General features: G+C 57.4%; 9 protein-coding genes across 9 annotated transcripts; 7 read left to right on the plus strand and 2 right to left on the minus strand.

Annotated features, from left to right (window-relative positions):
- Positions 1-5,406: 5,406 nt before the first annotated feature.
- On the plus strand, positions 5,407-9,174 carry IE81DRAFT_298221 (acetyl-CoA synthetase-like protein). Its single transcript, XM_025512177.1, has 14 exons — positions 5,407-6,293; positions 6,421-6,898; positions 6,967-7,069; positions 7,146-7,164; positions 7,243-7,592; positions 7,669-7,679; positions 7,744-7,761; positions 7,830-7,854; positions 7,944-8,071; positions 8,154-8,336; positions 8,432-8,454; positions 8,533-8,680; positions 8,778-8,882; positions 8,956-9,174. Exons 1-14 carry the CDS (start codon positions 5,776-5,778, stop codon positions 9,049-9,051), a joined length of 2,205 nt encoding a protein of 734 aa, XP_025372247.1. The 5' UTR covers positions 5,407-5,775; the 3' UTR covers positions 9,052-9,174.
- On the minus strand, positions 9,163-10,667 carry IE81DRAFT_229025 (hypothetical protein). Its single transcript, XM_025511111.1, has 2 exons — positions 9,918-10,667; positions 9,163-9,844 (listed from the first exon to the last, which is right to left on the minus strand). The coding sequence occupies exons 1-2, from the start codon at positions 10,527-10,529 to the stop codon at positions 9,275-9,277; spliced, it is 1,182 nt and encodes a 393-aa protein (XP_025372248.1). The 5' UTR covers positions 10,530-10,667; the 3' UTR covers positions 9,163-9,274.
- Positions 10,668-12,682: 2,015 nt separating this feature from the next.
- On the plus strand, positions 12,683-13,441 carry IE81DRAFT_229243 (hypothetical protein). Its single transcript, XM_025511112.1, has one exon. It carries the CDS (start codon positions 12,784-12,786, stop codon positions 13,288-13,290), a length of 507 nt encoding a protein of 168 aa, XP_025372249.1. The 5' UTR covers positions 12,683-12,783; the 3' UTR covers positions 13,291-13,441.
- IE81DRAFT_229244 (hypothetical protein) lies at positions 13,442-14,106 on the plus strand. The gene has a single exon (XM_025511113.1). The coding sequence runs from the start codon at positions 13,592-13,594 to the stop codon at positions 13,961-13,963; it is 372 nt and encodes a 123-aa protein (XP_025372250.1). The 5' UTR covers positions 13,442-13,591; the 3' UTR covers positions 13,964-14,106.
- A 905-nt stretch (positions 14,107-15,011) lies between these two features.
- IE81DRAFT_328356 (hypothetical protein) lies at positions 15,012-16,190 on the plus strand (the record flags this gene model as incomplete). The annotated part of the gene is made up of 1 exon (XM_025515102.1): positions 15,012-16,190. The coding sequence occupies one exon, from the start codon at positions 15,012-15,014 to the stop codon at positions 16,188-16,190; it is 1,179 nt and encodes a 392-aa protein (XP_025372251.1).
- Positions 16,191-19,176: 2,986 nt separating this feature from the next.
- On the plus strand, positions 19,177-19,999 carry IE81DRAFT_229300 (hypothetical protein). The gene is made up of 3 exons (XM_025511114.1): positions 19,177-19,269; positions 19,432-19,553; positions 19,640-19,999. The coding sequence occupies exons 2-3, from the start codon at positions 19,481-19,483 to the stop codon at positions 19,861-19,863; spliced, it is 297 nt and encodes a 98-aa protein (XP_025372252.1). The 5' UTR covers positions 19,177-19,269; positions 19,432-19,480; the 3' UTR covers positions 19,864-19,999.
- Positions 20,000-20,523: 524 nt separating this feature from the next.
- Positions 20,524-21,552, plus strand: IE81DRAFT_229403 (hypothetical protein). The gene is made up of 2 exons (XM_025511115.1): positions 20,524-20,979; positions 21,093-21,552. Exons 1-2 carry the CDS (start codon positions 20,680-20,682, stop codon positions 21,438-21,440), a joined length of 648 nt encoding a protein of 215 aa, XP_025372253.1. The 5' UTR covers positions 20,524-20,679; the 3' UTR covers positions 21,441-21,552.
- Positions 21,553-21,694: 142 nt separating this feature from the next.
- On the minus strand, positions 21,695-23,834 carry IE81DRAFT_320696 (NIPSNAP-domain-containing protein). Its single transcript, XM_025513104.1, has 7 exons — positions 23,407-23,834; positions 23,076-23,316; positions 22,863-22,930; positions 22,641-22,784; positions 22,448-22,540; positions 22,282-22,371; positions 21,695-22,200 (listed from the first exon to the last, which is right to left on the minus strand). Exons 1-7 carry the CDS (start codon positions 23,587-23,589, stop codon positions 22,108-22,110), a joined length of 912 nt encoding a protein of 303 aa, XP_025372254.1. The 5' UTR covers positions 23,590-23,834; the 3' UTR covers positions 21,695-22,107.
- A 254-nt stretch (positions 23,835-24,088) lies between these two features.
- On the plus strand, positions 24,089-25,758 carry IE81DRAFT_320697 (Metallo-dependent phosphatase). The gene is made up of 4 exons (XM_025513105.1): positions 24,089-24,415; positions 24,488-24,663; positions 24,788-25,340; positions 25,410-25,758. Exons 1-4 carry the CDS (start codon positions 24,397-24,399, stop codon positions 25,529-25,531), a joined length of 870 nt encoding a protein of 289 aa, XP_025372255.1. The 5' UTR covers positions 24,089-24,396; the 3' UTR covers positions 25,532-25,758.
- Positions 25,759-26,171: the final 413 nt, after the last annotated feature.

Here is a 26,171-nt window from a genome sequence, read left to right on the forward strand (position 1 = left end):
AAGAGTCTTGAATCAACATCTTGGAAGTCAAGTGTAGCTCAGCGAGGGTTATGTCACGTGACCAATATGATCAAGCAAACACTGGAAAGCCAAGATTCACGTGATTGAAATTGATTAGACCGACTGCGGAGCTGATCAAGGTATCGATGTCGAGTGTGGCAGCGTGTCTGCTACCGCGGGAGATTCGTCCTGCTCGAATGGTTGGCGGAGCTCTTCAGAGATCGTCGTCAAAGATAAGCTTGACAATTTTGACTCGCGTCTTTCGCAGGCGAGGAGAGATTGGGGCTTCAGTCTCAGCCACATTACCGTTGTCGTCGAGAGTGTAAGACTGAAAGCGACGCCCGCAAAGGCAAAAAGCAGCACCATGCGTTGAGCGATGCGATTCCAGGTATTTTTCTGCACATGGGCAGCTGGACTCACCTTGGCGGACAGAGACGAGCGAGGTTTGCATCCCCTTCGAGTCCCAGTAGCTGGACGCTGCTCGACCTCCGCAATCCTCTCAGCTGGAGCCTCGCTGGGTCCAACGAACAAAGACTTGTGCCACTTGACCACCTTCTTCTGCGGTCCATGCGTGATGAATTGTGGTCGAGTCGGGGTATGGAAGCTCTCCTCGTCTCCGGCACCTTGCACGTGCTTTCCAAGCGGCGCCGAAGCATCTTGCTCGGCTTGCCCGTCATCGGCCCCATCGCTCGTCCTCTTGCGCGCTCGCCTTTCTCTAGCTTCATCAGCCTCAGCTTTGTCCAATTTATCAGCGCCAGGAGTCTTGCGAATTTTGGCTGAAGGGCTTGGCGGTCGAGGGCCATCCATCCGGATTGGCACAATGTCCAGCTTCGTCAGGTACTTCTCGTTTCGGCGCGTATTGTGCTTGGTCAAGGCAAGCATCTCGGCATTCGAGAGCGGGACACTTGGCCAGGAATCGCTTGCCATGAAAGCCTTGGTACTGAGTGCAGAAGCCGCGGCACTTGATCCGCCCAACGACTGCTTCGAGATCTCGCTCAGATTTTGACTGCCATGCTTTGCAGCCCTGGGTCGCAGCGACTTTCCAGTATCACTGCTACCAATGATGCCGTCGCTGCTTGGCGCGCCATCTCCCATTAGGGTAGCACGTTTGGCAGCCTTCATGGGCGATATGTTCGCAAAGCCTGCCCGATGAAGACCGAAAGTATCGTCTGTGGCCGTTGCTTGTGCCGGCCCAAACGGTGTGCGACCCTGGCGGGTTGCGGCGAGCGCGTCGACGTAGCCCGCTCCTTCCTCGTCTGTTGCTGAACGGACAGAGGAACCACGTGTGGGACTCGCGAGCCCTTGAAAGCCGAAGCGAGCAGCACCAGGAGCTGGCGCACTCCTACTAGGCGAAGCCGGAGTAGGTGTGGGCACAGGGGAGGAAACCACCTGTGGTGCGTGTGACGGAGTGTGCGCATTCGTCGGGACGCTCGCAGGCGCTCGAGTCGCTTCCGTAGAACCGGCCGGTACTCTCCTTGCTCGCCCTTGCGCGGTAGAAGTGAGCAGGCCCGGAGGCTCGGTCGGGCCAACGCTCGATGTAGTTGTGGTGCCGCGCTCTGGGGATGAGGCAGCATCAGGTGGGGTCGACTCTGCGGAAGCAGGCTCGTCGCGTCGTACGACCGAAGGAGCTAGACGTGCGTCTCTAATCACGACAGGCCCGGTTCTAGCTGCCAGAGGCGAAGCTATCTTTGGCCTGCTCACGTCTTCGACCGCCCTGGCAGTCGCTTCAGTAGGTGGTGCCTCTGCTTGCTTCAGCGACGCAGGCGCCCTCGCAAGCCTTGCATCTCGGATTATTGGAGCTCTGCTACCAGCGCGTGTGACCGTGGCACGAAGGGGTGATGAGCTTGCATTCACAGCAGAGCGTGAGCCCGGGACTGTTTTGTGTGCTTGCGAGCTACGGATCGGGGAGCTTGAAGGCACTAGCACTCCTTTCGCTGCGCGCGCTACAGGTCTTACAGGACGACTTGCGACACTGCTAGCTAGTGTAGCACTCGATGAGACTTTCGCTTCGGCTCTGCTCTCCGCCCTCGAGATGCCGACCCTTGAGTCGCTTCGACTGCTGTTGTTGCTGGCTACCGACTCTGAGCGAATCGGACCAGCCTTCGTACATCCGGTTCGATCTTCTGCTTTGAGCAGCTCCGACCCGGCAGTCGTCGTTCGCACCTTGCTCTCGGCGATTCGTGACGGCCTCTGAGATGAAGTGCTAGGAGCTTTAGAAATTGATTTTGGAGCGCCAGTGACTGGTCTTACACTCTTGAGCTTCGTCTCAGCGGCAAGCGGTCGAGCGGGATTCGGACGTTCGGCAGGCCGTTTTGCTAGGGAGAGTTCCTTTCCATCAGAAGCGTTCTCGAGTGCAACCCCCTTGGGTTTTGGCTGAGGAATCGCAGAACCCTGGTTTTTTGAGGGTCCCTGCGAAGCGCCCAAGGAGGCTGGTTTGGGCAATCTAGAAGACGCACCGGCTCGAGAGGTAACTCCAGCGACCCCTTTCACGCTCGCGGCGAGTCCAACAGCGGACTTCGAGGTCGCTTGATCCGCTGTGGTACCCCGTGCACCTTTTCCTGTCTCGATCTGCAATCCCTGTCTCTCGCCACTACTAGCTGCGCGTCTTTCTTGTTGCAGTCTGGCAGACGGTCCATTGAGACGCGTTACGACACCTCTTGGTTGGGAACCGCCCCTTGTAGAGCGCTGTGTGCCAGTCCTGGGCAGTAGAGTCGCTTCTTTCGCTTGAGGCACGGGCACAGAAGTCACAGAGGCATCAGGCTCGTCAGACGAACGTTGCGGCTGCGTACCCAGATCGTCGGGAGCGACCGCTTCTGCGCCGCGGCTCCTATTGTCTGGCTTGGATGGACTTTCCCTGCTACCACTCATCTCGCGTGCTCGTTGCAAGACTTTGAGCGGCTTCCTGGGACTACCATCGCCCAGCACCCACGGAGAAGGCAGAGCAGCGGCTTGCTGAACCTTTGTTGGGCTCGAAGTCGTGGCGTCTGCCCACATGCTGAGGGCGTCGGCAACGCTGATGGCTTTGGAGACAGCGGTCTTGTTTGGAGACCGTTCTTCTGATGGCAGGCCTTGCGCATGTGCGGTCGCAGGGTCCACCTTTGGCTTCGATGGACGCGCTTCTTGCGGAGAGCTTGCAAGCCTAGTCTGCTTCAATGGACTCCCTCCGTGCGGCATGACGAGTCGCTCCGCTCTGTCTCTGCGCTCCCAAGGGCTGCCACGGCGCGGACTTAGGTCTTCCGTGCCCTGTTGTTCCAGCGCTAGCGCCCTCGTGAGCGCAAAGGGGCTTTCTGATGTATCCTGGTCCACCTCGGCTCTCAGGCCTCTGAGCAAGCTGTTGTCGCTGTTGGGGTCGACAGCAGCGCGCGCAAGTCCCGGGCTTCCGAAGCTGAACGAGCCGGATGCGTCAGCAAGAGCTTCCAGCGTGCAGGGCACTCTTCTGAGCCTCGGCTCCACGCGCATTTGGTCGAGCTCATTAGCGACCTGCGGCCCAGACTTTGCCTCGCTGTCGCCAGGAAGCACAACGCTTGCATCAAGGTTCAGGAAAGCGCCTGCATCGAATGTGAGGTCTCCCTGCCCAAGCTGCGCCGCTTGACCATCAGGATCAGCTTGATTGTCACGCTGCAGAGCCAAGCGCATCGCTTCAAACGCTGCGGGCAGGTCAAGAAGGTCAGAGCTCTTAAGGCCAGCTTCCGCGCGCGCGGGGCTCAGTGAGCTGTCATCTGCTGCTGCAATCATGCGATAGGTCAGGTCGGATGTGACGTCAGCATCGAATGCCGCCTCCGCTGACCTGAAAGCGAGATCGAGGTGCGATGCAGGACCAAGAGGTGGTGAGTCGGTCGCTGAAGCATCGTCAAGAGATGCGGTCGTCTCGCTCTCCGAAAGTGCCGTCGGGTGCTGCTCAGCCTGCTGCTCTGCTTCTGTCGCCGAAGATGAACAGTCATCCGCAACGGCAGCGCGACTCGATGCCGCACCTTCAAGCGGCTCCCTTTCCGGGGCATCTGCCGCATCCACGGGGCTGACCTCCGATCCCTCTCCGTTCAGCGTACTTGGCAGGCTCTCTGTGCTGCTGGTCGCGTACGTGTGGGCAGCAGGTCTGACCGGCGTAGCGTCGCGCAGATGGCCAGGTCCAACGCTTCTCCTGCGAGCCAGATCCAGACTGTCTCGCCTCAGCAGCTTGCGCTCTCTCAATCTGGTCGACATCCTCCTCTGAGGCGATCGCGTCCGAGACGGCGTCTTTTCCTCCTTCTCCTCTTCTGCGCGGTAAGCTGAGCTGGACGCCTGATCTGATGCCTGACAGGAAGAGAATTCCCGATCTGCGCTATCCGCCTCCTCCTCCTCGTCCTCCTCGTCCTTCTCGTCCTTCTCGTCGTCCTCGTCGGAGTCTGAAGGTGGCTCCGAGAGCGAAGACTCTTCATCGACGTTGTCAGAAAGTACGCTGTGGGAACCTGCTGCGTTCAGAGAATTGGCCTCGGCAAGACGCAAGCTGGACGCCTTGTCGTCAAGCATCGCGGTCGTGGTGTCAAGAAACGAGTCATCGTACTTGGCGGGCGTGAATGGGTGGAGTGAGAGCGTACGAGCAGCATCCAACTCCGCATCGACGCTGTGTTGCGGTGACGAAGTGCTGGAGAGCAGCAATGAAGCGCTGCTGCTCTCTCCAGCACGCAAATCACCTGCCATGCTGATTGCTCTGAGGTGTCGAGGGCATGTAACAGAAGTAACGGCGTATGCGGAAGGTTGCGCCGCGGAAAGGTGATCGTTGTTGTGAGCTCGGGTATACGTGTGCTTAGTGAGGAGTAGGCGATTGACCGACGTGTCCATGTCAGACGACTTCGACCTCGATGAGCCATGCAATAAAAGGTGTTGGCATGGAAAGCCCTCGATCGATCAACCCAGTCGCGCGCGCACGCGGGTGTCGAAGATGAGCTTCCGATGGGTTCTTGCTTGCTCGATACTGCTTCGTACAGCGCGAGTCTATAGGAGTCAGAGTCAGAGCGCAATTCGTGATTTAATTGCTGCTTGCCTCCCTCATTGGAAACCAACCCAACATAACGCATGCACGCGCCCTGCTCCGTCGCGGCGCGGGCGCGAGCATCCACGATCTGAAACCAACTGCGCGCGCACGCGGACCGCCTGCCTGCATCATTTCGCTTGAATCACACGCGTGCAAGCACGCGTCTGTTTTCAAGTCACGTGATTATGGTATGGCGTTTCGGACCTGATCCGTGGCGTCCGCGGATGCTTGCCATGGCGGTGTGAGTAGGGGCTGGGTATGGCGGTATGCGCGTGCGCGCGCGCCAACAAGTGCGGGGTAAGGTGGATGCCCCGGCGGTGTGTCAGATGGAAGCTATAATTGTGAATGATGGCTATAATGGGTGGGCGGCAGCATGTATGCTGTGGTGCGGTAGCCAGCACTTCACAGCGCAAGTCACTCCACTTCGTCTCTGAATCAAAAGCTTGGCTGGTCATAGCCATCGTGTCGCAATGTCTGGCTTTCGCAATGCACGCCCGGTCACCCAACCGTGCACCAGCAGTGCAGCAAATCAGGTGTGGATGCGATATGTTGGCGATGGTGATCATCTACGAGTCCATCATTCACGCTACTGCCGCGCTCGATACAGCACATCGGCACTTGTATGACTCTTCCATGGCGCATATGTAAGCTGTGAGTGCTGCTGCTGCTGCTGCTGCTCGCTGCGCCCAGCTTGCCTCCTGTCACTTCGCTCGAGCAACAGTCTGTGCCGATCTCGACTTGCTCGCTGCGCCATCGGCGACATCATGTCCTTGCGCACAAAGAGCTGGAGCTGGATGCAGGCTTGTGCTGCACTCCGTTCTCGGCAGCCCTGCGATGCGCTCCTGACCGTCAAGCAGCACGAATGTGACCCATTGCGCGCACCTTTAAGGCGGCAAGGAGCGCCGTGGACCGTCTGTCGCTTCCTGGCAGCGAAGAGCGGCAGCCGCTTGGCCTCCTGCTCTCCTCACCCAACTCTGCGACATTCACAGACAGACCAGCTGCTCTCGCGCGTAGCCGGATCGACAAGTACACCGCTCATACAGGATCAGAGCCTGTCGCAATGGTGGCGCGCCCTCGTCCACAAGCATGCTGAGCAACCAGCACTGATCAGCGCGCACGAGCCAGCAGACGCTCACGAACGCGCACCGTCAAAGAAACTACCTGGGGATGAAGACTGCCTTCGCTGGACATTCCGCGAGCTCGACACGCACGTACGCAGGCTTGCTTCGGGACTGCTTCGCATGGGCATCAAACGGGGCGACCGAGTCGCAGTGCTGATGATGTGCGTGTCGCCTCGCCTCGCCTTTCATCGGCTGCTGGCGCTGATCGAGGAGTCATGGTGTCGAGGCGAAGCACGCTGCTGATGATCCAGCACTCGGCGCCGTTTCCGTCTCCGCTCGCATCTACAGGAACTGCTCTGCCATGGCAGCGCTCCAGCTCGCGACAGCATACGTGCACGCTCCCTTGGTTACACTGAACCCCTCCTACTCTCCCCTACAGCTACGGAAAGCGCTCAATCACGTAAAGGCTAAAGCGCTCTTCATCATTCCATGCTTGCGCGACTCTGATTACATCAAGCATCTGCGCTCCATCTTGCCCACTCTGCGTGAAGCAGCAAAAGGCGCGCCGATTTTGCGTGATGATCAGGTGCCCACGCTACAGCATGTGGTGCTGTTCGACAACATCACCGCCAGACCCGACGGCTGGCCCAACCTCAGCGCTTACTGCGCCGCCGGCGGCGACTTTGCTGGTGCTCTCGATCAGCTCCACGGCTGGGCCATCGACTACCGAGACGTGCTGGACCAAGGCCCGCAGATTGCGCCTCAGGAGATTGCAGACTCACCCAACGCCGCAATCAATCTGCAGCTCACTTCCGGCACGACCGGTGTAAGTTTGCACGCTGTTGACGTGGACATGCATTGAGCCGAGACGCTGATGGTGGTTCTTTATCGCAGGATCCCAAAGCGGTGGTGCTGAATTCTATCAATCTGATCAACAACGCTACCGTCCTGGGCAACATCATGGAGCTGACACCGAACGACCTGCTAGCGAACATACGTGGGTCCCTGTTGGGCACGTCGAGCGTGAGCGTTATTGGCGTGAGTCTCATGGCTGCCCTCCTCCCTCCCTTTAGCCCCGCTGTTTCACTGCTTGTGAGCCTGTCGAATGGACCTCTTGCGGCGTGTAATTGTTCAAATTGACACCTTCGTGGATCCCTTGAACCCCTGCAGCGGCCTGACTCTTGGCAATCTCGCGGCGTGGTCGCGAGGAGCAGGCGTTTTGTACGCTTCTGAAGGCTTCAGCCCTGCTCGGGCCCTGCGAAGCGCAGCCCGAGAGAATGCCACTGCGATCCACGGTGTGCCGAGCCATTTCGTGTCGGAGCTCGAGCTGCTACGACTTGCCAAACAGGCGTCTGTGATGTCAGAGAGTGAGCGGGCGAAGGTGTGCAGCAGCCTGCGAAAGGACGGAGTGCGCGACGGCGAAGTGTGGTCCTTTGGCAGCCTCAGGACTGGCTTCATGAGCGGCTCTACCATTCCAGTCGAGCTGATGAGGTCGTGCATCGAGGAGCTTGGTGCGGACAGTGAGTGTCACACGTCGTATCGACGACCTGCAAAGCGCTGAGATTGAAGCTTGCTTGCTCTCCCTGCCTTCAACAGAACTGACAGTGGTGAGCCGGGTCAAGGCGATGGGAACGCTGAGTTCTGAGCTGACTATTGCGGCCTTTTGTCAAGGTGTATGGAATGACAGAGGTGAGCCGCGCCGAGTGGGTCGCAATGCCGCTTTGCTGGCAGTCGGACTGATATGCGAGCCTCTGTAGACTTCTCCCGTATCTTTTGGCGCTAGTGAGCCCCAGTCCATCTGCTTTCCGCGCGTGATCCCGTGCTGTGAAAGGAGCTGAAGCTCTTTCGCTTGCATGGCGCATCGCTCTCAGGCATCCATGACTCAGTGGAGCGCCGCTGCACAACGGTCGGGCAGATCGTAGACCACGCACATGCGAAGATTGTGGCGGGGGACGACGTTACGGGATCGCCGGTTCCAGTAGGACAGGCTGGCGAGCTTGTGAGTCTCTCCTATGCTTAGCGAGTCGAAGCGGACACAGCTGAACACCTGCTTGCCTTACGGCGAGGGCTTGCTTGCGCAGTGGATTGGCGGCTACTTGGTCATGTCGGAATATTTCGAAGATGAAGAGAAGACCGCAGAAGCTATCGTCGAGCAAGAAGGCATTCGCTGGATCAAGACGGGTGATGTCGCGGTCATGGACGGTGAAGGCTACGTCCAGATCTGCGGTCGCGTCAAGGATGTCATCATTCGTGGGGGAGAGAATGTGCGTGCACAGAGACGGCAATTGCATGCACAACTTGCGTTCGTCTGCCGCAAACTCACACAATTCCTCTCATCTCCCTCTCTCTCATTTTCCAGCTCTTTCCGCCGGTCATTGAGAAGTGAGAGAATGGCAGGCTCGTAAGTCGCCTTTTCGGAAAGATGTGCTGATGAGGATGATGCGCGCGTATGCTGCACAGCTGCATCAACCAGCTCGGCGGCATCGCTGCCAGCGCCGTAGTGGCAGTGCCGCACGAACGACTGGGCGAGGTCGTGGGAGTTTTTGTCCAGATTTCTACAGATCGTGGCGACGCACGACGGCCATCCGCTCTGCAAATCAGAGAGCATGTGAGTCAAGTGCAATCTTGAGTGCGCGAGTCCGGGCACTTCAGGCTGCAGATTGCGCCGCAAGGCTGAAACGGGTGCGATCCATTCCCGCCTTCAGGTCAAGACGGAAATTTCAGGTCAAGCTGCACCTCAGTGGGTCTGGTCTGTTGAGGAAGGCGGCGTCGGCGCCATGCCCACGACCGCATCCGGGAAAGTGCAAAAGGTGGGCGCATTCTCTGCCGCGCGCGAACCCAGTCGCCCAACTTTTGCTCACGATCCAGCTTCGCTCTTCCCAGGTCATCCTCCGCCAGTGGGCATCGGAGTTATCAGCGAAAGGCGAAGGCGCGGTAGTTTCGAGGAAGGGAGAGTTGGCACACAACTCAGTCGAATAGTCACACGTTTTGTTTGAGAAGACGAAGATGAAATTCGAAGCACAATGAGTGGGAATAATCAGAAGTCAGTGGAAGATGGTCAGATCGCGTGATGGGTAGTCGATGTGGTGATAGGTGTGAGACACTGTGAATGGAACTGGAAGAGAAAACGAGGGTCCGTCGTTAGAGTGTGCTGAGTTGCCTCAGGCTTTGCGAAGGGTCGACGCGAATCGATGGTGCCCGTTTAGACGATGGTGGGCAGTACAGAGGTAGGCAGCACGAGGCTGCCAGTGCTGCTGCTGGAAGCGCTGGTGGCAGTCGAGGTAGCACCGACGGTGGAGGAGGAAACAACTGTGGCCTTGGCTCCCTTGCCGTCAATGTCGTTCAGGGCGTGCTGGGTCTCGAGCTTGCCGTTGGCGCAAGAGCAGTAGAGGGAGTACTTGTCGCTCTTCTTGCCGCGGACGATTCTCTTGCAGGTCTGCTTCTGAGGCACCGAGCTGACACGAGCGCACTGACGAGCGCATCCGTCGCGGTATTGCTGGCAGAAAGTGGTGACGGATTGACGCTTCTCGATCTCGACGTCACGGTGAGACAGGCTCTTGGGAACCTCGGCGATGAGCTCAACCTCAGCAGCGCGCTTGCGGAGGCCAGTGCCAGCGGTCACGCCAGTGGCGACGCTGCCGACCTGGCTGGTGAGAGATGCGATGATGCCGACGCCCGAAGTGGCGGCACCGTCCAGAGCGCTAGTGACGGTGGGCGCAACATCGTTTCCGATGACCGAGGTGGCAGAGCTGACAATGCCGCCGATCTCGCTCTGTAGACGGGTCAATGCAATGTTAGCAGGGCGCTCCTCGATCGACTTCGAGATCATCAGATCCGCTACTCACGGTGGCAGAGCTAGCGATGGCACCAGCCTCGCTCGTGGCGGAAGCACCGACGCTGACAATGGTGGAAGTCACACCGCCGACGACCGAAGTGATCGTGGAAGCACCACCGTTGATGATCGAGCCGATCTCGCTGGTAGCGCTCTCGACGATGGAGCCGATCTCAGAGGTGGCGCTTCCAATCACAGAGGTGGGGTTGGGAATGTTGCTGGTGACGCCGCCGATCAGGGACGTCTGGCCGGTGGGAAGGACAACGCCGCTGGTGACCGTGGGGATCAGGCCAGTGGACGTTCCAGTGGAGGTCGAGGACGAGGACGAGGAAGAGGGGTCGGCCTGACCGAGAGTGGGGATGCGGTTGAGAGCACGAGTGGTGCGGTTCTTGCCGTCACACTTGCACTTGAAGTTGAACTGACGGTTGCGGGGGGACTTCTTCGTGCAAGTCACGCGGAGGTTCTTCTTGCTGGGGCAGACGTCAATGCAGGCAGCAGTGAACTTGGTGCAGAATTCAGAAGCTTGCACGCCCTTGGACTGAGGCTGAGGAGCGGCAGCGGCACCACCCATGTACATGGCGGCGACGACTCCGAAGAGGAGAGATTGAACAGCGATCTTGACCATTTTGATGAGCTTTGAAAGGGTTTGTGAAAAGTTGAAGCTGAACTGTAGAGAAGAAGAGTGTCGAAGAGAAGATGAGAAGAAGTGTTTGATGAGGAGAGATGAGAAGGAAGAAGAGGTTTGAACAGGCCCCTCTTATACCTTTCGCGCAGCCTGCAAGACGGTTCGCAGAGTGCCTGACGATGGGCGGCCAGCTATGCCGTGTGGCAGAGCTGGCTCATCGTGAATGTGTATGTCAGGACCCTGCCTCTGCGTCCAAGCGACTGCTTTTCGCTACAGCTAGTATGAACGCGGAACCCTCTGTAGGCAGTGTCGAGTGATATGACATTCGAATGCGGAAAGCTCAGACTCCGACACCAGCTCCTTCCTGCTCGAAAATTCCTGGCGCTGATCGGGCTCGCAGCACTGAACGGCGCCAGAAGGATCGACGGTATGAAGACCATATTGGCCATGGCTCGACAGACGACATGAGGGTGGTCGCGTGGCGCTAGAAGCCCTATCGTTCCTAGCCGAGGCACAATCGTAGGCTCTTTGAGACACAGACCCTACCTCATTGGAGCGACGCATTCCAGGCGGGCTGTGAATGATGCGAGTGACGCAAGCGATCAGTTTAGCTGCGGTGAATGTTCATCTGTTGTTGGTCGACGTTCGACTAGATAGCTCATAGGATAAGACCTGACGGTTGAAAATCAGCCGCTGCATGTCGCACAGGTAGTTGATAGCGTGTGATTTGCCATCAGAAGGGGGCATGCTGGAAGCGTTCCAGGCTCGCAAGAGGGATGGCGAGATGAGACTGCGACGATCGATACCCGATGCTCAGTGTTCCGCAAGCGGCGAGTTGATGAGCGCAAGCTCCGCAAGAGCAGGTGAGGAATGGCTGAGGAGGCACGTGCTGTGGGGTTGTTCGAGTTTGACCGAGTCTCTTGAGAGTGTGAATATTGCGCCTCGTCGTGAGACCGTGAAACTGTCAAGTTTTTGTGCGGAGCTGCGGAGAAGAGGAGAGCGGATTGGGAGACGCGTTGAGCATTGTGAGCAACTACGACAGCTGTTGGGTCGACATGTGCTCTTTCCGGCGACTGTCAGACGAACGCGAAGCTGCTGATGTAAGGCTCGCGGCGACGCGATCGTCAGAAGAGATCGTGACTCGACCCAGTTTGGGAAGAGGTCCGGGGTGAAATGGTTGACAGCAGCGCCATGTATCATGGTCAAGTGCGGTCTAGGCGCCGCCGCGCAGAGGCTAGAAGGCGCTAGAACGTCTTGGCTATCCCAATAGTATTGGCGTGGCTCATATCACTATGAGATGCTCTGTAGCAACATGCCGCGGGGTCGCTAGAAGAAAGCGGCGCTCACATCAACAATGCTGGCAGGCGCACCCAAAGCCGAGGTAAGAAAGTACTCGCGACTACTACTGTCAGGCTGGCTGTGCGGAGGAGGCGACGCGGAGGCACCAACCGCCGGTGCACAAGGACAGCCATAGCCTAGGCTTCGAGAGGCTGATGAAAGCCACAGGGCACATGCCTGCTGAGGCCCAGAATTTGCCCAAGAGCGCCACAACTGCTGGTGACTTGCACGATCAGCTCGAGTCTCCAATCACACTTGCGATTGATTGGCTTTCTCTGCTGCATCGCGCTGCTTGCGACGCAGCAAAAACGCCGACATTCTTTCCGGCGTTCAAACCCCGCCCCCGAGCAGTGAGCAATGACGAGCAGCTAAGGGGCGCTCGAACGCGTCCACCGCAGTCGGCCAGGCCAAAAGTAGGTGATGGAAGACGTGTGAGTAATCTCGTAAATGGACGTCGGATCTGCGCTGGCCAGGCGACTGCAGATCATCGAGCTGGGAGTCGATGCATCATCAAGGCTAAGGCTAAAGCTCGGCCCAAGTCTAGCCGCGGGTATGATGATGTGGGAACATGGCAAGTCACCGCAAAGAGGAAGTGAGGAGAGGTGATGAGGCCAGATATGTTGCGTTGGTCGCGCTTTGGGCTGCGCGCGTCGGAGTTCGATTGGCCGCACGCGAGGCGCGTCCGATGCGGCGCTGCATGTGCGTGCATAGCATCGTCGATGATCACACACACACACGCCCTGCTCGGCCCGCCATTCGCCATGCGAGAAACTTGCGGGGTGCATACATGCATTTGATTCGCGACCGTGACGCTGCAGTAGTCACACAACAGTCGTAAGTGTACGGTACAACAGTCGCACAGTCACGAGCTCACCATTCGTGATTGCATGCGGGCACCATTCACATTCACATTCAGATGGCCTCAGCCCTCATGCTTGAGCCTAAACTCCGCCATCAGCCACCCGTGCACCCCTTCCACGCACCACAGTTCCATCGCCTCATCAGTCTTGTCTTGTCCGAATGCGTCCATCACTCATGCGAAGTAGTAGCCAGTCTCTGTCGGTACGCAGCCGCCACCCCGACGGCACCTCAGAGGGCCGCCGGTCGATTTCAAGCGTTGAATGGAGGCGTTCGTGACTACAGTATCCCCCCTCTGCATACCCCACCTCAACGGCGCGAGTCCCAGCGGCGGCTTAGGGACAACGCAGCTTACTCAAGCAAGCACTCGAAGCCACCGCTCCTCCAAAATACCCACGGCTCACCTTGCGCGCACGACGCATCGGGTCTGTTGGGGACAAATTTCACATACCGCAGCACCCCGCTCCCTCACCCACTCGGCGTGGTACTCCTCTTTTCTCATTGCACGTCTCACTCCTTTCGGATCACCGCGAGGGCGCAATATGCGGTGCTGATCCGATATTGACGTGCCCTCGTCGTCGCTTTGGGCCCTGGAGCCTCTCTTTTCCCTACATCCACGCTATGGTCTCCGAGGAGATCACGTAGCTGCGACGTGTTCCCGATCGTATTGATACGAGCCTCCCTGCCGTTCCGATCCAAGACGCCTGACCGGTCGCAAGGCACGCGGCTGCGACCCGCTTTGGGCCACCTGGTCGCCGTCACGCTGATCGTGCTCCAAGCACCCTCCGCTTTTTCGCCTCAGTGGCCTCTGTCACGACCTCTCCCGTTGATGTGGAAATCGATCCGCATGCGTATTGCCGTCGGGTATGGTCAGAATAACACTTGTACCTGATTCGGTCTTTTCCCGATGCTTCAGATTCGCTCGCCGCGAGCAGAGGATCTCCAAGCAGCGCCCGTTGTGGATCGGGAGTCGTGGCGATTGGTTTGAGACTCCGCTGTGCATAGCAATCGCAAGCGGACTCCTCATCATATTGCGAAGGCCCTTCACATCATCGGCAGGTACAAAGGGACCGCAGCGCCGTCGCGTCGCCCTCGGAGTCTTGTTGCTGGTCACGATTGACAATCGTGACTGCTTCTCGAAGAAGAAAAGCATCTTCTCCATGGCTCGAGTCGCCTGTGCTTCTGCGCGCAGACTAGATGATATCTCTCCCAGCTCTTCCGCGCTTCCGGGGCGCTGATTGGAGCAGCCGTCACCATGCACGTCGTCGCATCCCCTCTTTCGCCTTTAGCTACTCGTGACTCTTGACTCGACGCAGAGACTTGTTCACGTGATCGAGCACCGTCGGTTCAGCATCGCGAGGAAAGTCTTGAGTGGCATGTTCATGATTCTGGCGGCTCCGCAAGCCCAGTCCGCCCTCGATGGACCTCGATGGGGCATCGTGGCTTCTAGACATCTCGCAATTAGAGCCTCATCAGTCAAGACTCAAATCACAAATCTTGAATGCTCAAGCAAAGACCTGCGCCTACGAGTGCGAGAGTCCCACGTGAGCGAGCTGACTCCCGGACAATTTTGAATCAGAATCAGTCTCGAAGACGTCTTTGATCGAGAACTCTCTTCTGCTCTGCCGCTCGCTGTGTCGACGTGACCGCGTGGTCGGCCATTCTCCTTGCATGAGAAAGCAGCACACCATACAGCTGACGTCGGTGCACACGACGAGCCACACACACTCGTGAGTCGCTCCTCACGGACTTGCGCACGCTTTGCGGTTCTCACCTGATCATGAAGCACAACGACGGACTCATTCAGACTCACCAGTCACCACTGCTCTTGCGCTCGTCTCGTCCGTCGTCCGCCTCGCCTGCTTGCGTCGTCGGTGCATGTTCGCATAGTAGCGCCAGGCTAACTTTCCTCTCCACAATCACACGGGCCCGGCTACGCCCTCATACATGAAAAGTTTGAAGTGGCACTTGCAATGTGATTCACGAATTGATGATAGGACGATGGTGGGAGAGCGTGTCTGTCAGTCACAGACAACGACACCACGCTTAGTAGCTAGGCTCCAGCTTGAGCTATCGAACGCACATGCGAGCGCTCCTCGACAGGCAGCCAGCGATCCGGATACGCAGAGTTGGGTCAGCAGGGGGATGGTCCCTCGCATCCTCATCCACGGCCCTTCGCTACATTCGTGATTGAGAGCCTGCAAAGCTTGACTAACGTCTGCATCCCACTCGTACCGGCAAGCCACCTCTTTGAAGGCTCGATCTCCCACCGAGTAAAGCTCCAAGATGCCAATCACTTCGACGCCAGAGGGCTATTTGGACACGGCCGTCAAATTGACGCAATTCAACGCAAGGCAAGCCATCTTCATGGCCTTCTGGACTGGATTCATGGGGCTGTTCGCCACAGCATTCGTCTTGCTCTCGACACCCGCGCAAAGGCGCAGACCGCTTTTCAGCATTCAGTGCATTTTGTTGATCCTCACGCTCATCTACAACGGCATCGACCTTGCTTACACTTACCTCTACACGGCAAATTTCATCGAGCAACTAGGCCAGAACAGATCTCAGCCGACGCCATGGCCCGAGGCAGAGCCGACCATCGAGATCATGTCGCACCTACTGCCTTTTCTGATCGACTTGACCCTGATCATCAAGGTGGCTGCCTTCTATCCAAAGCGAATCTACTACGTTGCGTGGAGGAGACTTCTGCCGATTGCGCCGCTCATTGTTGTTGCCTTGGCTCGCCTCGCGACGATGATCTACAGCGTTCAGCAATGGTACCTCGGCTACGTCACACTGGATGAGAAGGTGGGGGTCGAGACATCCGATGACAACCCCCTGTGGATCGCCGAGCTGCGTGCCACGCGCAACGCAACCAAGGCAGCACTGGCAGAGACCATTTTGCAGATAGTGTTCTGCGCTTATGCCTCGGGCATACTCCTCTACAAAGCCGTCACCTTTCTTAAGCATGCAGAGCGCAGCCCAGCCCTCAAACGAAGCATCGTATTCCTCGTGGAAGCCATCTTGATGTCATTCTTGCCACCACTCATTGTCCAGATCATTTCGATCGGCCTCACCGCATCTACCTCCTCCAACACGAGCATCAGCTTCGCTGCAGCGTATTGCAGAGCTCTCAACGTGTATCTCAGCATGATCTTTTCAATCCTTGCTACATCGTGGTCAACCATACGACTAGCTATCATCGGTAGGATCGGCACGGAAAGATCAGGCGGCATGCATCCAAAGCACTCGCCGAATCAGGCCGTCGCTAGCCCCGAAGGTCGCCCTGGATCAAGGCAAAAAGGGGCCGATCAGTTTCTGTTCACCTCGATGCTAGGGTCGATTGCTGACAAGAGTACCGATTCGGAGCAGATGGAAGTATTGAGGACAGACATCTTCGAAAGCCCCACGGGCTGGACACAGGAAACGGACAGATCGAGCGGGAAGGAGCATGCGAAAATTTGAAGGGGCAACGCAAGGAGCGATGCGTAGCGTCGCACTTCGCTGCGTGCTTACAAAAATTTGGGGGCGTCAGAGCATCGAGAATGCGCTCTTGTCGCAGACCAACAAGGCGCCAATTCAAGACGATCTTGCGGTTCCACTCTGCGGCGTGTTGCTGGTGCTCCAAAGAAGCTCCCAAGTGCAGAGATCGCACATCCGTCATCACGGATGGCGCATTTTGCGTGCCGGCCACGAACTAGAGAGGCCTCCGTACTGCCTCGAGGCATCTTCGAGAAAAATGCACTACTCGCGCCTTAATACGGTTGACCCCTGGCACCCACAATCGAGCCAAGACTGGGTGCTCTCGCCGCAAGCAGGACCAAATGTTCTAGCGATAGGCACTGACCCTAGCTGGTACCGACGGGCGATCTCACGGGACATGGAGAGTACATTTCCCAGCATCAGGATGAGGGTCTTCGCAAATGTGTCTCTCGAATGCGACCTGAGGGCTGCGCCCTCGACCGCTGACTCTGGCTAGGGTACCGTTACGCCCAGCGGTGGTGCGCTTTCAGCAAGACGAGTAGGCGATGCCGCAAAGCATTGAACCTCATCCGCAGCTTGGAGCAGCCCAGACGAGGCCCGTCGACTACACTCCTGCTGACTCCTGACACGCAAGCGTCACTAGACAGGTGCGGAGAAGCCCACCACCGGCAGGAGGCAGGAGGCGCGGACTCTGAGGGTCCCATCGCTCGTATCGGCACCGGCCTCAGCACCCGTGCACCCGATGCAGGACAGCACGCGGATGCGACGATCGACGGCCAAGCTTTGTCCTCACAGCATTGATGGTGCCTTGGCGCGCGGCTGGACTCTTTCTACTTGGTCAAATTCGCAGCCGTGCATGCTTTCCCCAGCATTTGTTGACTGCTAAATTATCTTCGAGGACTAGCGGGACCATGACGCGCAATGACTTCAGGGCCCAAGCGGTAGCTGCTGCGTCCTCACAACGTGCGTGAGGCAAGAGTTAACGCTCCTCACCATTTCCATCTTTAGGGAACAAGTAGTAGCTAGTATCATTGCTAGTGATGAATAAATCACAGGTCCGAGCCCAGACCTACGGGTCATTGTCGGGGGCGTGAAGCGATTCATTCTTGCGAAACTTCACCCGACGAAAACTGTCGTTGAAATGCAATCTCAAACCGCTCGAGACCATCTTGCGGGTCTTGCGGCCAAAGCGGCGCGTTTGCCGACCCGACGGCATAGGGATGGCTGCTTGTCAATGTAATCAATGTGAGGGGACCGCGGGCTGAGCGCACGGCTGTTGCACGTCTATGTGTAAGTTGCTGGCCGGATGGCGATTTACGGCATTCGCAAATCACGAGTACAGCTCTTGACTGTGGTCACAGAGGACTGACTTAGAATGCGTGTCGGGTGCTCGTGCTCGTGCTCGTCCTCGTGCTCGTGCCCGTGCTCGTGCTCGTGCTCCTATAGCTGTCTGCTTGATCAAGCGTAGCCTTTGGTGCCCGCCAAGTCGTATGTACGAAGTGATCTACTACTACTATAGCCTGGGACTTGCACACTCTTGACTTGGTACGCAACGCGAAGGGTCGTAAAGCCGACGTGCCGCGGTCTCACCCTGGACATGCCTTCGCATCGCGTGTGTGTACGCGCTTAGACTCTGCGCGGGACGTCTCTCCCCCCAATGCCACCGGGATGGCGCTTAGCGAAAGCGCCTGAACAACGGTGGCCGAAATTGAGAAAGACGGCGGCAGTGTCGGCCTGTCGTGCATGACGATGACCTCCCTGCGCACGGTCGCGAGAGCGTGGAGTCCGCTCGTGCCTGCATGACAACACCAAGTTTTACATCCGAGAGCCGGGTAAGCGTCACAGCATTTCAGATTTTTCAGGTGGAGTCTTGAGTCTTGAGTCTTGAGTGTGCTGCAGCTAGCAGTAAAGCTTTTCGCCACCGCGCCGTGTGCACGGTACCACACGTCTCGACAGTCTTGTTCATGCACAAGTAGCTCTTTGCTCAACCGAAGCTGCATGCACCACCTCCCTTGGGCGTTCCTCGCTGACGGCGGAGTCCAAAGGAGCTTCACCAGCGAGATGCCGGAGTTGAGCGCCGAGACGGCGGTGCTGCGTGTGCGTGTGGGTGTGCCGAGTGCCCGACCTACTTTCTTCATCGATCGCGCACATGGAAAAGTGATTTATGCATAGAGCACGCTATTCATGCGCAAATTTGACCGTCTCGCCTTCATTCAACTCTTCGGGGTCACACCATTTTGACACTCGGGTCCTGCTGCAGCGCACATGGTGCCGGGCCCAATTGTTCGGGTTCTCGATCCCTGTGTCTGTCTCCCTAGGCTTTGATGTAGCCCTGCAAAACAGCGCAGAGACAGGCAAGCGCCCATCCTCGATGCTGCGCTCGTAGCAGCAGCGCAGTTGCCCTCTCTCTTCAGTGCATACACTCACTAGCTGGCGGCCGGACTGTCCGTGTGGCTGCAGTCCCATCCCGCGACTCTTCTGAGGCAGGATGAGCGGCCCGTCGAAACGATCATAGTGCTCACAGTGCTAGGAAGGCAGCTTTGGTGCAGCCTCAGTAAGCCGGCCTGCTTTCCCACACGCTCTAAACTACTCCTTCTTTTCTTGTGGGACTTGGCCCGTCTCCATGGCTCCCTTCCGAAATGCAAAATACGTCGGCGCAACATCGTCTGATGACGACGTCGTGAATTCGAAGGGCCAGCATTGAGGTCCCTCTGCACATACAGTACACTCTGATTGTGCACACCTACCCACGCTGCCGTACCGCGGCAAGTCCTGGCACCTCTTTCAGGTCCTCGTCGCTCGCCGTTCTCGTCTTGGCGCTGCATCCACCCTTGCAACTGCACAATCTCACGGCCTACTCGTATGAAGCCAGCTGCTTGACTCGGGTCCTCGTCTCGTCGCGCCTGCCCTTGAGAAGCTTGTCTGTCAGCCTTCCACGCTCGCTTCAACACACCATAAAAACGAAGTCTACAAAGGCTTTCCAGATCACCATCACGTCTACCACCCAGATCGACTTCCCCGGCTTATTCTGATTCACAGTCACATTTCCAGGAAAGCACTTGTGAGTTACAATTTGCAAACGCGGCCAAGCGTGACGGCGCAGAGCGTCCATCACGATCGCGTCGTGGGCTGGACTCCACGCCAACCCTTGCTACCAAGACCAGCATTGCCATTGCCGTGTCGCTGACTTCTGGCGTGTTGCTCGTCCTGTTGTTCCATGCAGTATTCCACAAGACAGCTCATCGCCGTGCACTCGTCCATCTCCTACAACAATGCGCGTCGTCTACGCCTTTGCTCTTGTGGCTTTGCTCGCTTTCGTGAACGCCGCTCCCGTCCTTTCTGCTGGTGAGTCTCGGTTGCTTTCGGGCCAATTATCACACCGTCAAGCCACCTTGCTGACGAAGATGTCGTTGCACCTCATCTGGTCACAGACTCGGAGGGACTTATTGTCGAAAGGGACCCAGTCAACGCGGCTGCCGGGCCACCCAGAACACCTCAATGGCGCCGGGAAGATGAAAGCGCGGAATATGGGGGCGGCCACAACGGCGGCAACTTCCGAAGAGAAGATGTCGATGTTGAAGCACGTGCAGGGGGACGCGGTGGCAACTGGAAAAGGGACAGCAATGGTATTTGCAGGAACTGCGGCGGTTGGTGATGCAAGGAGCCACGCTGCATCACGAATGTAACAATAGTCTCCAAGCGCAACAGCCTTATTCTTCTCGACACCTTTCCCTCAAGATGCTGTGGGCGTCTTCACCATCCCTTGCTGCTCAGCATCTATCTGATCTATGCACTACGCGCTCCATCGAATCTCTCGTGTTGTCATCTTATGCTTCAACAACGTTATCGCCGATTACGTCTGCCTTAGAGAAAGCGCGTGTTTGGCGCGATGCGTCTCGAGATGGAGCACGTCGCAGCCTTCGTGTCCTATGGGAGCACTGTTACCGCTTTTATGGTTCGTGTCTCCTGCCTGTCGTCCTTCCATTCGACCTGGGCAAGGTGTTGCGCCGCCCTTCTGAGCGCTTCCTCGTATGCTTCCAGCGCTTCCGTCAGCTCTCGAGCTTCTTGTGCGGTCGTCTCCTCGCTTCGGTCGCCCAAGGTGTTGTTGTCTTCGAAGTGCTCCGCCTCCGCGAACGACCTCAACGGCTGTGGAGGTAGAGCTCTAACCGCAGCTCGTGCCCTCGCATACATCCCTTCCAAGACCCGTCTGTCCGCGACAATGTCCTTGTTGAGCTGCGTTGGCACTCTAGCTCTGAGATTCGATAAGAGTGCTTCGTCTGTCGCGTATGCCATAGCATCGTCGTCCGTAGCTCCAAGTGCCCACCCAGAGCCCAACCCCCCTGGATTCCTCGCGGCCTCCTCCCCATCAAGCGATCCGCCCTGCACCTCTGCTGGCTTCTCCCACAATGCGTAGGGGCCAGCTTTGGCTCCTTGTGCCAGCTTCTGCTGCAGCTGGAGCACAGCGGGCAGGATGCCTTCGACCAAAGACAGTTTCTCGTCCAGGCTTTGCAAATCCCCCGGCTCCTGCGAATTGGCCCCGGACCCTGCGCTCCCATTCGTGTTGATCGGTCGATCTCGAGAAGGTGCCAAAGCCAAATTGAGATCTTCGCTCGCGCCTTTGCCTTTGAAACCATTCCTGGATGCTACGCCGACCACTAGCAGGGATAGAGGCGGAGGTGACTTTGCTCCGGATGGCCCGCCGCCCTCTGAAGTCAGCGCAGAGCGGGCAGAGGTGGAGACAGCAGCAGCGGCGGTGTCATTAGCTGAAGGGGTGAGAGCAGACCTGGGCGCGCCTGCAATAGGAGAGGCTATCATGGTCGTTCCCGCTGCTGGAGAGGTGCGACAGCTCAGGTGTTTCTACTTTCAACCCTCTTCGCTTCCTAGATGCTATTTCTGCTGCAACTGGGATGGCATGAAGCTGCGGCAAGAGAGACAATGCCATCCGGAATGCCACAGTCACGCGTGCTCGAACGCTGGAGTGTAACGCGAGGGCGGCGGGAAATATGTTGCTGTCAGAGTCTTGTTCTCGTGAAAGCCGACCTGAGACGCTTCAGTCGGTGTCGCGAGTGCTGTCTCGCTCGTCTGGAGCTCAGCATGCAAGGCACGTTTGAGATGGTGAAGGCAGCTGCAGCAGCAGCGACTAGCACATCTAAGCCACGCTCAGCAAGGGGCACGCTTTGGGATGACGGTGTGACAGGTCAGCGAAGTGAGCGTGGACGTATGGAGCGATGAGCGCTGTTCATCTTGCGACTGCCGAAGGGAGAAGTCGTGGCAGCGATGGTCATGTTCGCGCGAACCACAACGGCGGCTCCCGCGTGCTGCCCTCCTTCCAACTTTGACTTTGGGGCTGTGCAGAAGCAGCAAGTGTGCTGGGTGTGAGACGCGACCTCACCTGCGCCGACCGCCGCCAAAACACGTGCAAGCAGATATAAACAGACACGCTGTGAATTCAAATTTTGACACATCAGTCTGTGACTGCTGCTGATCGTCAATTCACTGGCACCCGCTATGTATCTGGATCTTCTTGTCCTGAGATAGGCTCAGGCCACAGCAGCATGCGCAGCAGCAGTAGGTGTACGAGTGCAGTGCGGATCTTTTGCGATCGGAACGAGCACCGAACGCCTTGCACCGAGCCAATTGAGGGTCGCGGTATTGTACACCTTGATTTTAGTAAAGTTTTTGCCGATTGGCATGGTACATGTCCGGATGGTAACAGAATGGCGCAAACCTCAACGTCAAGTGGCTCAACCCTATGGGCGAATCACTTCGGCGATACCGGCGCAGCAAGATCAACCGTTCACTGCAGGACAAGAGCGCGCCGCTTGGCGATGTGGATTGATCTACATTACCCAAGGATTGATCACCGTCCTGACGGCTCGATGTTACCTGATCTGCTACCTCATCGTAGCGGACTGAAAGGTAGCGGCTTCATGATTTGCGCGTGCATCTTGTCGATCAGCTTGACTGTCTGCGAGACCGTGTCATTCCAGGTCTGAGCGCAGAGAGAGCGGTGGGACACTTCGATCAGCTGAGCAATGGTTGCACAAGTCTTGACGAAGACTGTGCAGCTCACTTCGACTTGCCAAGCGGCCTCGCGCGTCACCTTTCGGGTATCCAAGTCTGGATAATGCCAGAGGTGATGAACGGTGTGCAGACCACCGATCTTAGGCCCGGCACGGGAGATGGTTGCGCTTCAGCGCAGGGCACAGATGTACATCGCGCCTCCACTTTCGACTCACTTGCGTGAAGAAAGCGGCGACCGGCTCTACAAACTTCCTTCGCGCCTCGAGGCCACGGCGCCAGTTGGTCTCCCACTCCAACAGCATACCAGGCTGAGCGGAGAAGTGAGCAAAGACGGGCCGCAGGTAAATGTTAAGTGTAAGGGCAGCCTCGTACTGTATGTGCCGGACTCATGCATCGCCTAGAACTTACCTTGAGATGATATGTCCTCCACTCTACGATGCCACCCATCTTGTCATTGGGTGGACTGGTCTGCCAAAAGCCGAATTCTTGCGCCATCCAATTGCTGCGACTGGCAATGAGAGGCCTGACTGAACGCTGCAGCGAGTTCCAGACCTTTGCGAAGCAGTGAGGTGTGAGTATCAGCAATAGTAAGCGTAAGAGGCGTTCTGAGGAAAAGTTTGAGTGACTCACCTCGGACTGGGCGAGGGCCTTGGTAGATGCATCATATCCCGCATAGCCATCAAATTCCCAAACCATATCTGCATAACGAGCGCAGTCATGAGTTGACGTGAGACGAGCGATGCCATAGGTAAGAGCGACGGGAGAAAGCGCTCATTTGAAAGGCAGAGAGCGCATGCAAGACTGTGATGGGTGGGAAGTTTGCGGCAGACTGAAGCTACTCACAGAAAGTCTCGAGATCGCCCACAACAACTTCCCAAGCTCCAACCAAGCGCGCCCCAAGGGATGGATCGGAGGCAATCTTTGGCAGATGCTCTGCAAGTACCTTCTTGTATTCCTCGACGTGTGCTGGCTGGACAGCCACGCGAGAGATCTCGTGCACGTACTTGTTCCTGCCCACCGCTGTGCTGTGAGACTGCGCAGTCATGCCCTCGCCGCGAGCTGTGTCGGAGCCGTGCAGCAAAGACTGGAAGAAGTGGGGGTGATTGGGCAGCGAGATGATGGCAACGTCAGAATGGCCGCTCCTCGATGCAAGGCAAGCTTGTATTTCATTCACCTTGAAGAGGCCTTGCCTAGGCTCGGCATCCTGCTTTCGGCTAACGGGGGTTACGTTGTAGCCTCTAGCTTGAAGTTGAGGAGCATTCCGGGCAGCGAGCTCGGCGCGGAGCGGTGAGCCTAGAAGCTTGAATTGCGAGCTTGCAAGCCTTCGAGGGAGGGTTGATGCTAGCGAGAGGGCCATACTGGTCACCCTCTGGGAGAAGCCGAGGGAGATGAAGCGGTGGGCACTGGAGCAGCAGCTGGCAGTCGGTGCGCCTTGACGTGCGCTTGTATTGGACTTGACTCAAGCTGGCGAGCTTCTCCTGAGAATGCAGAGGAGCCGTGGCACAAGCGGACAAGTGTATATGGTGGTGCTCCAGTCGATCGAGATCTCGTCTGAGCCGCTGGACCGTCTCACTGCCCCACGTACCTCTCTGTATGCTCTATGTGCTCGAGCGGGTGAAGCACTGCGCCACGAAGCGCGCTCTGCAAGCAGAAGCAGCAGCAGTCACGCAGCAGCAGCTACTGATGCTGCCCCGCATCCAGATCTTGAGGCGCGCACGGACATCTTTCCCGAACATGGAAACGTGACACTCGACGCGATCGGTCCAAGAGAGTCGTGCGTGAGTCTTGAGTCTCCATGCATGCTATGAATTAAGAATCTGCTACGTGGTCAGGAGTCGTGCTCATATTCATGCCCACCTCCGCCTTCTTGCCTCCACCATGCTTGTGATCGGCGAGCCTCTGCTTCGCTTGCACGCGCATCGAGCGGCCCCGACCATAGCCCCAACACCTAGCGAGGTTTGAGTGATGTGGCAGCATTGATCGCATACATTATTGGTGCAGTCGAGATCTAGCGACACCGCAGTCTCAGCCCCTTGCAGCATCTGAAGCCTCGTCGACCAAGGACCGCTCAAGGGCCGTCCCGACTTGACCGAAGCCAGATCAAGCCCTCATCGAACCAAAGTACGCGTCCCACGGCCGTTCTGCCTCGACTCCTCGTGCGAAGATGCTCGTCTTGGTCATTGGTGAGCTCCATCGGCTCAGGATACACTGCTCGCGCATAAGCTCAACCTCTTTAATGCCATATTTCCTCGCAGGCGACTTGCACCTCCCGCACAGAGCGCACGATTTGCCGAGCAAGTTCAGAAAGCTCTTGGTGCCGGGAAAGATACAGCAGATCATCTGCACTGGGAATGTGTGCGATAAGGATACGTACGATTACTTGAGGACGCTGGCAGCGGACGTGCACGTTGTCAAGGGTGACTGGGACGAGGTGAGTCGTCCAATTAGTGCGCTGCAAATGGTGACCGAGAGCGACGTCACTTCGAAGCCAACATGGAAGGTCGTTACATAAGAGGTAGCTCACCACGAGCTTCCGTGGTCGCTCCTACTCGCAGAATCCGCACTTTCCCACCTCGCTTCTGTTGCACCATCCACCGCTCCGCATCGGCGTGCTGCACGGACACCAAGTCGTACCTGCTGGAGATGCGGATGCCCTTGCGGGCGTAGCTCGGGCGATGGATGCCGACATTCTTTTATCAGGCCACACGCATCGTTTCGAGGCTTTTGAGACAGAAGGCAGATTCTTCATCAACCCTGGCAGCGCCACTGGTGCATGGAGCGCCGTCTGGCCACTGATGAAGGAGGAGCCTGAGAAGGCCCGCGAAGCTTCCGAGGCAGAGCAAGAGAAGAAAGCAGATGCTAAGGAGGAGGAGGAGGCAACTAAGAAGTCCCCTGAGGGCGATGCGGCACAGCAGACGAAGACTGAAGTCACGCAAGAGACGCAGAAGGACGCGGCGGACAGGAAAACCACATCAGAGGATGTGAAAGAGGACGGGTCAGAGACAGGTGCAGAGGCAAAGTCGGGGGATGACGATGATGACGATGAAGAGGAGAAGGAGCCTCCCGTAGAGCCAACTGCGGCGCCAGATCCTACGCCAAGCTTCGCTCGTGAGTCGACCGGCTTCGCTAACGCCTCAGACGTGTGATCTGACACAAAGACATCTCCTTCACTTTCAGTTTTGGATATACAAGGCGCTGTAGTAGTCACGTACGTCTATCAGCTTATAGATGGAGAGGTCAAGGTGGAGAAGATTGAGTACCGCAAGGCGATTAATAACGGACCAGACTTTCGGTATTGAGGGCCGCGTCTCAGTGTCGATGGCATACGGCACATGCTTTGCAGTCGACTTGCGACCTTTTTGTAACTGTCTCATAATCAAATCACGCTTGCGGGTTGACAGAGACGAGGCGCGGAAATGGCTCGCCTCTCTCTCCGATGTGTGTCCACCGCTCACAAGTGACGGAGCCGTCGTCGGTTCGCGCGGCGTCATTCTTCATCCCCTGCGTAGAGTCTGATGGACAGCAAGGGCAGACGTCTTTGACCTCAGGGCAGCCCGAGCTTTGGTTGTGTGAATGTCCTGGCTGCTGGCTTTTTACGCCATCCAATCATTGAATCGACCTGCTGCATGGAGCGAACAGCCATGCAGAGCGTTAGGCAGACGTTGATTTAGCGCAGCCAACGGCACGATCGCCCGCGCCACGGCGGGCTGCTGAAAGAAGAATTTGAAGCTTTCTTTTGCATGCAAGCAGCAGCAACACGCAACAGGCGAACGCTACGTGCGCGCAGCGTGTTTGCCTCGCCCGCAGCGGAGCCCCTGCCACAGCATCCAGAATTCTACGCGCCCAAATTAGGAGCAAGTCAAAAGTACAATTCACTTTTGACGTAACTAAAAGCTGCGCTACATGTCTTCAAGTGCATGCGCGTCCGAGGCGTTGAGA

Source organism: Ceraceosorus guamensis (assembly GCF_003144195.1).
Source record: "Ceraceosorus guamensis strain MCA 4658 unplaced genomic scaffold IE81scaffold_7, whole genome shotgun sequence".
NCBI lineage: Eukaryota > Fungi > Basidiomycota > Exobasidiomycetes > Ceraceosorales > Ceraceosoraceae > Ceraceosorus > Ceraceosorus guamensis.

Bases quoted from the DNA above. Each gene is read 5' to 3' on its own strand.
- IE81DRAFT_298221 (XM_025512177.1), top strand. From the start codon at position 5,776: ATGTCCTTGCGCACAAAGAGCTGGAGCTGGATGCAGGCTTGTGCTGCA. The intron at 8,072-8,153 runs GTGAGTCTCTCC...TTGCTTGCGCAG, and splicing joins TAGGACAGGCTGGCGAGCTT to TGGATTGGCGGCTACTTGGT. The intron at 8,883-8,955 runs GTGGGCGCATTC...CGCTCTTCCCAG, and splicing joins CATCCGGGAAAGTGCAAAAG to GTCATCCTCCGCCAGTGGGC.
- IE81DRAFT_229025 (XM_025511111.1), bottom strand. From the start codon at position 10,529: ATGGTCAAGATCGCTGTTCAATCTCTCCTCTTCGGAGTCGTCGCCGCC. The intron at 9,845-9,917 runs GTGAGTAGCGGA...ACCCGTCTACAG, and splicing joins CCATCGCTAGCTCTGCCACC to AGCGAGATCGGCGGCATTGT.
- IE81DRAFT_229243 (XM_025511112.1), top strand. From the start codon at position 12,784: ATGGCCTCAGCCCTCATGCTTGAGCCTAAACTCCGCCATCAGCCACCC.
- IE81DRAFT_229244 (XM_025511113.1), top strand. From the start codon at position 13,592: ATGGTCAGAATAACACTTGTACCTGATTCGGTCTTTTCCCGATGCTTC.
- IE81DRAFT_229300 (XM_025511114.1), top strand. From the start codon at position 19,481: ATGCGCGTCGTCTACGCCTTTGCTCTTGTGGCTTTGCTCGCTTTCGTG. The intron at 19,554-19,639 runs GTGAGTCTCGGT...ATCTGGTCACAG, and splicing joins CGCTCCCGTCCTTTCTGCTG to ACTCGGAGGGACTTATTGTC.
- IE81DRAFT_229403 (XM_025511115.1), top strand. From the start codon at position 20,680: ATGCCTTCGACCAAAGACAGTTTCTCGTCCAGGCTTTGCAAATCCCCC. The intron at 20,980-21,092 runs GTGAGAGCAGAC...TTCGCTTCCTAG, and splicing joins CGGTGTCATTAGCTGAAGGG to ATGCTATTTCTGCTGCAACT.
- IE81DRAFT_320696 (XM_025513104.1), bottom strand. From the start codon at position 23,589: ATGGCCCTCTCGCTAGCATCAACCCTCCCTCGAAGGCTTGCAAGCTCG. The intron at 22,931-23,075 runs GTGAGTAGCTTC...CTCGTTATGCAG, and splicing joins GGGCGATCTCGAGACTTTCT to ATATGGTTTGGGAATTTGAT. The intron at 22,372-22,447 runs GTGAGTCGAAAG...GCCGGGCCTAAG, and splicing joins TCGCCGCTTTCTTCACGCAA to ATCGGTGGTCTGCACACCGT.
- IE81DRAFT_320697 (XM_025513105.1), top strand. The intron at 24,664-24,787 runs GTGAGTCGTCCA...TCCTACTCGCAG, and splicing joins TCAAGGGTGACTGGGACGAG to AATCCGCACTTTCCCACCTC. The intron at 25,341-25,409 runs GTGAGTCGACCG...CTTCACTTTCAG, and splicing joins TCCTACGCCAAGCTTCGCTC to TTTTGGATATACAAGGCGCT.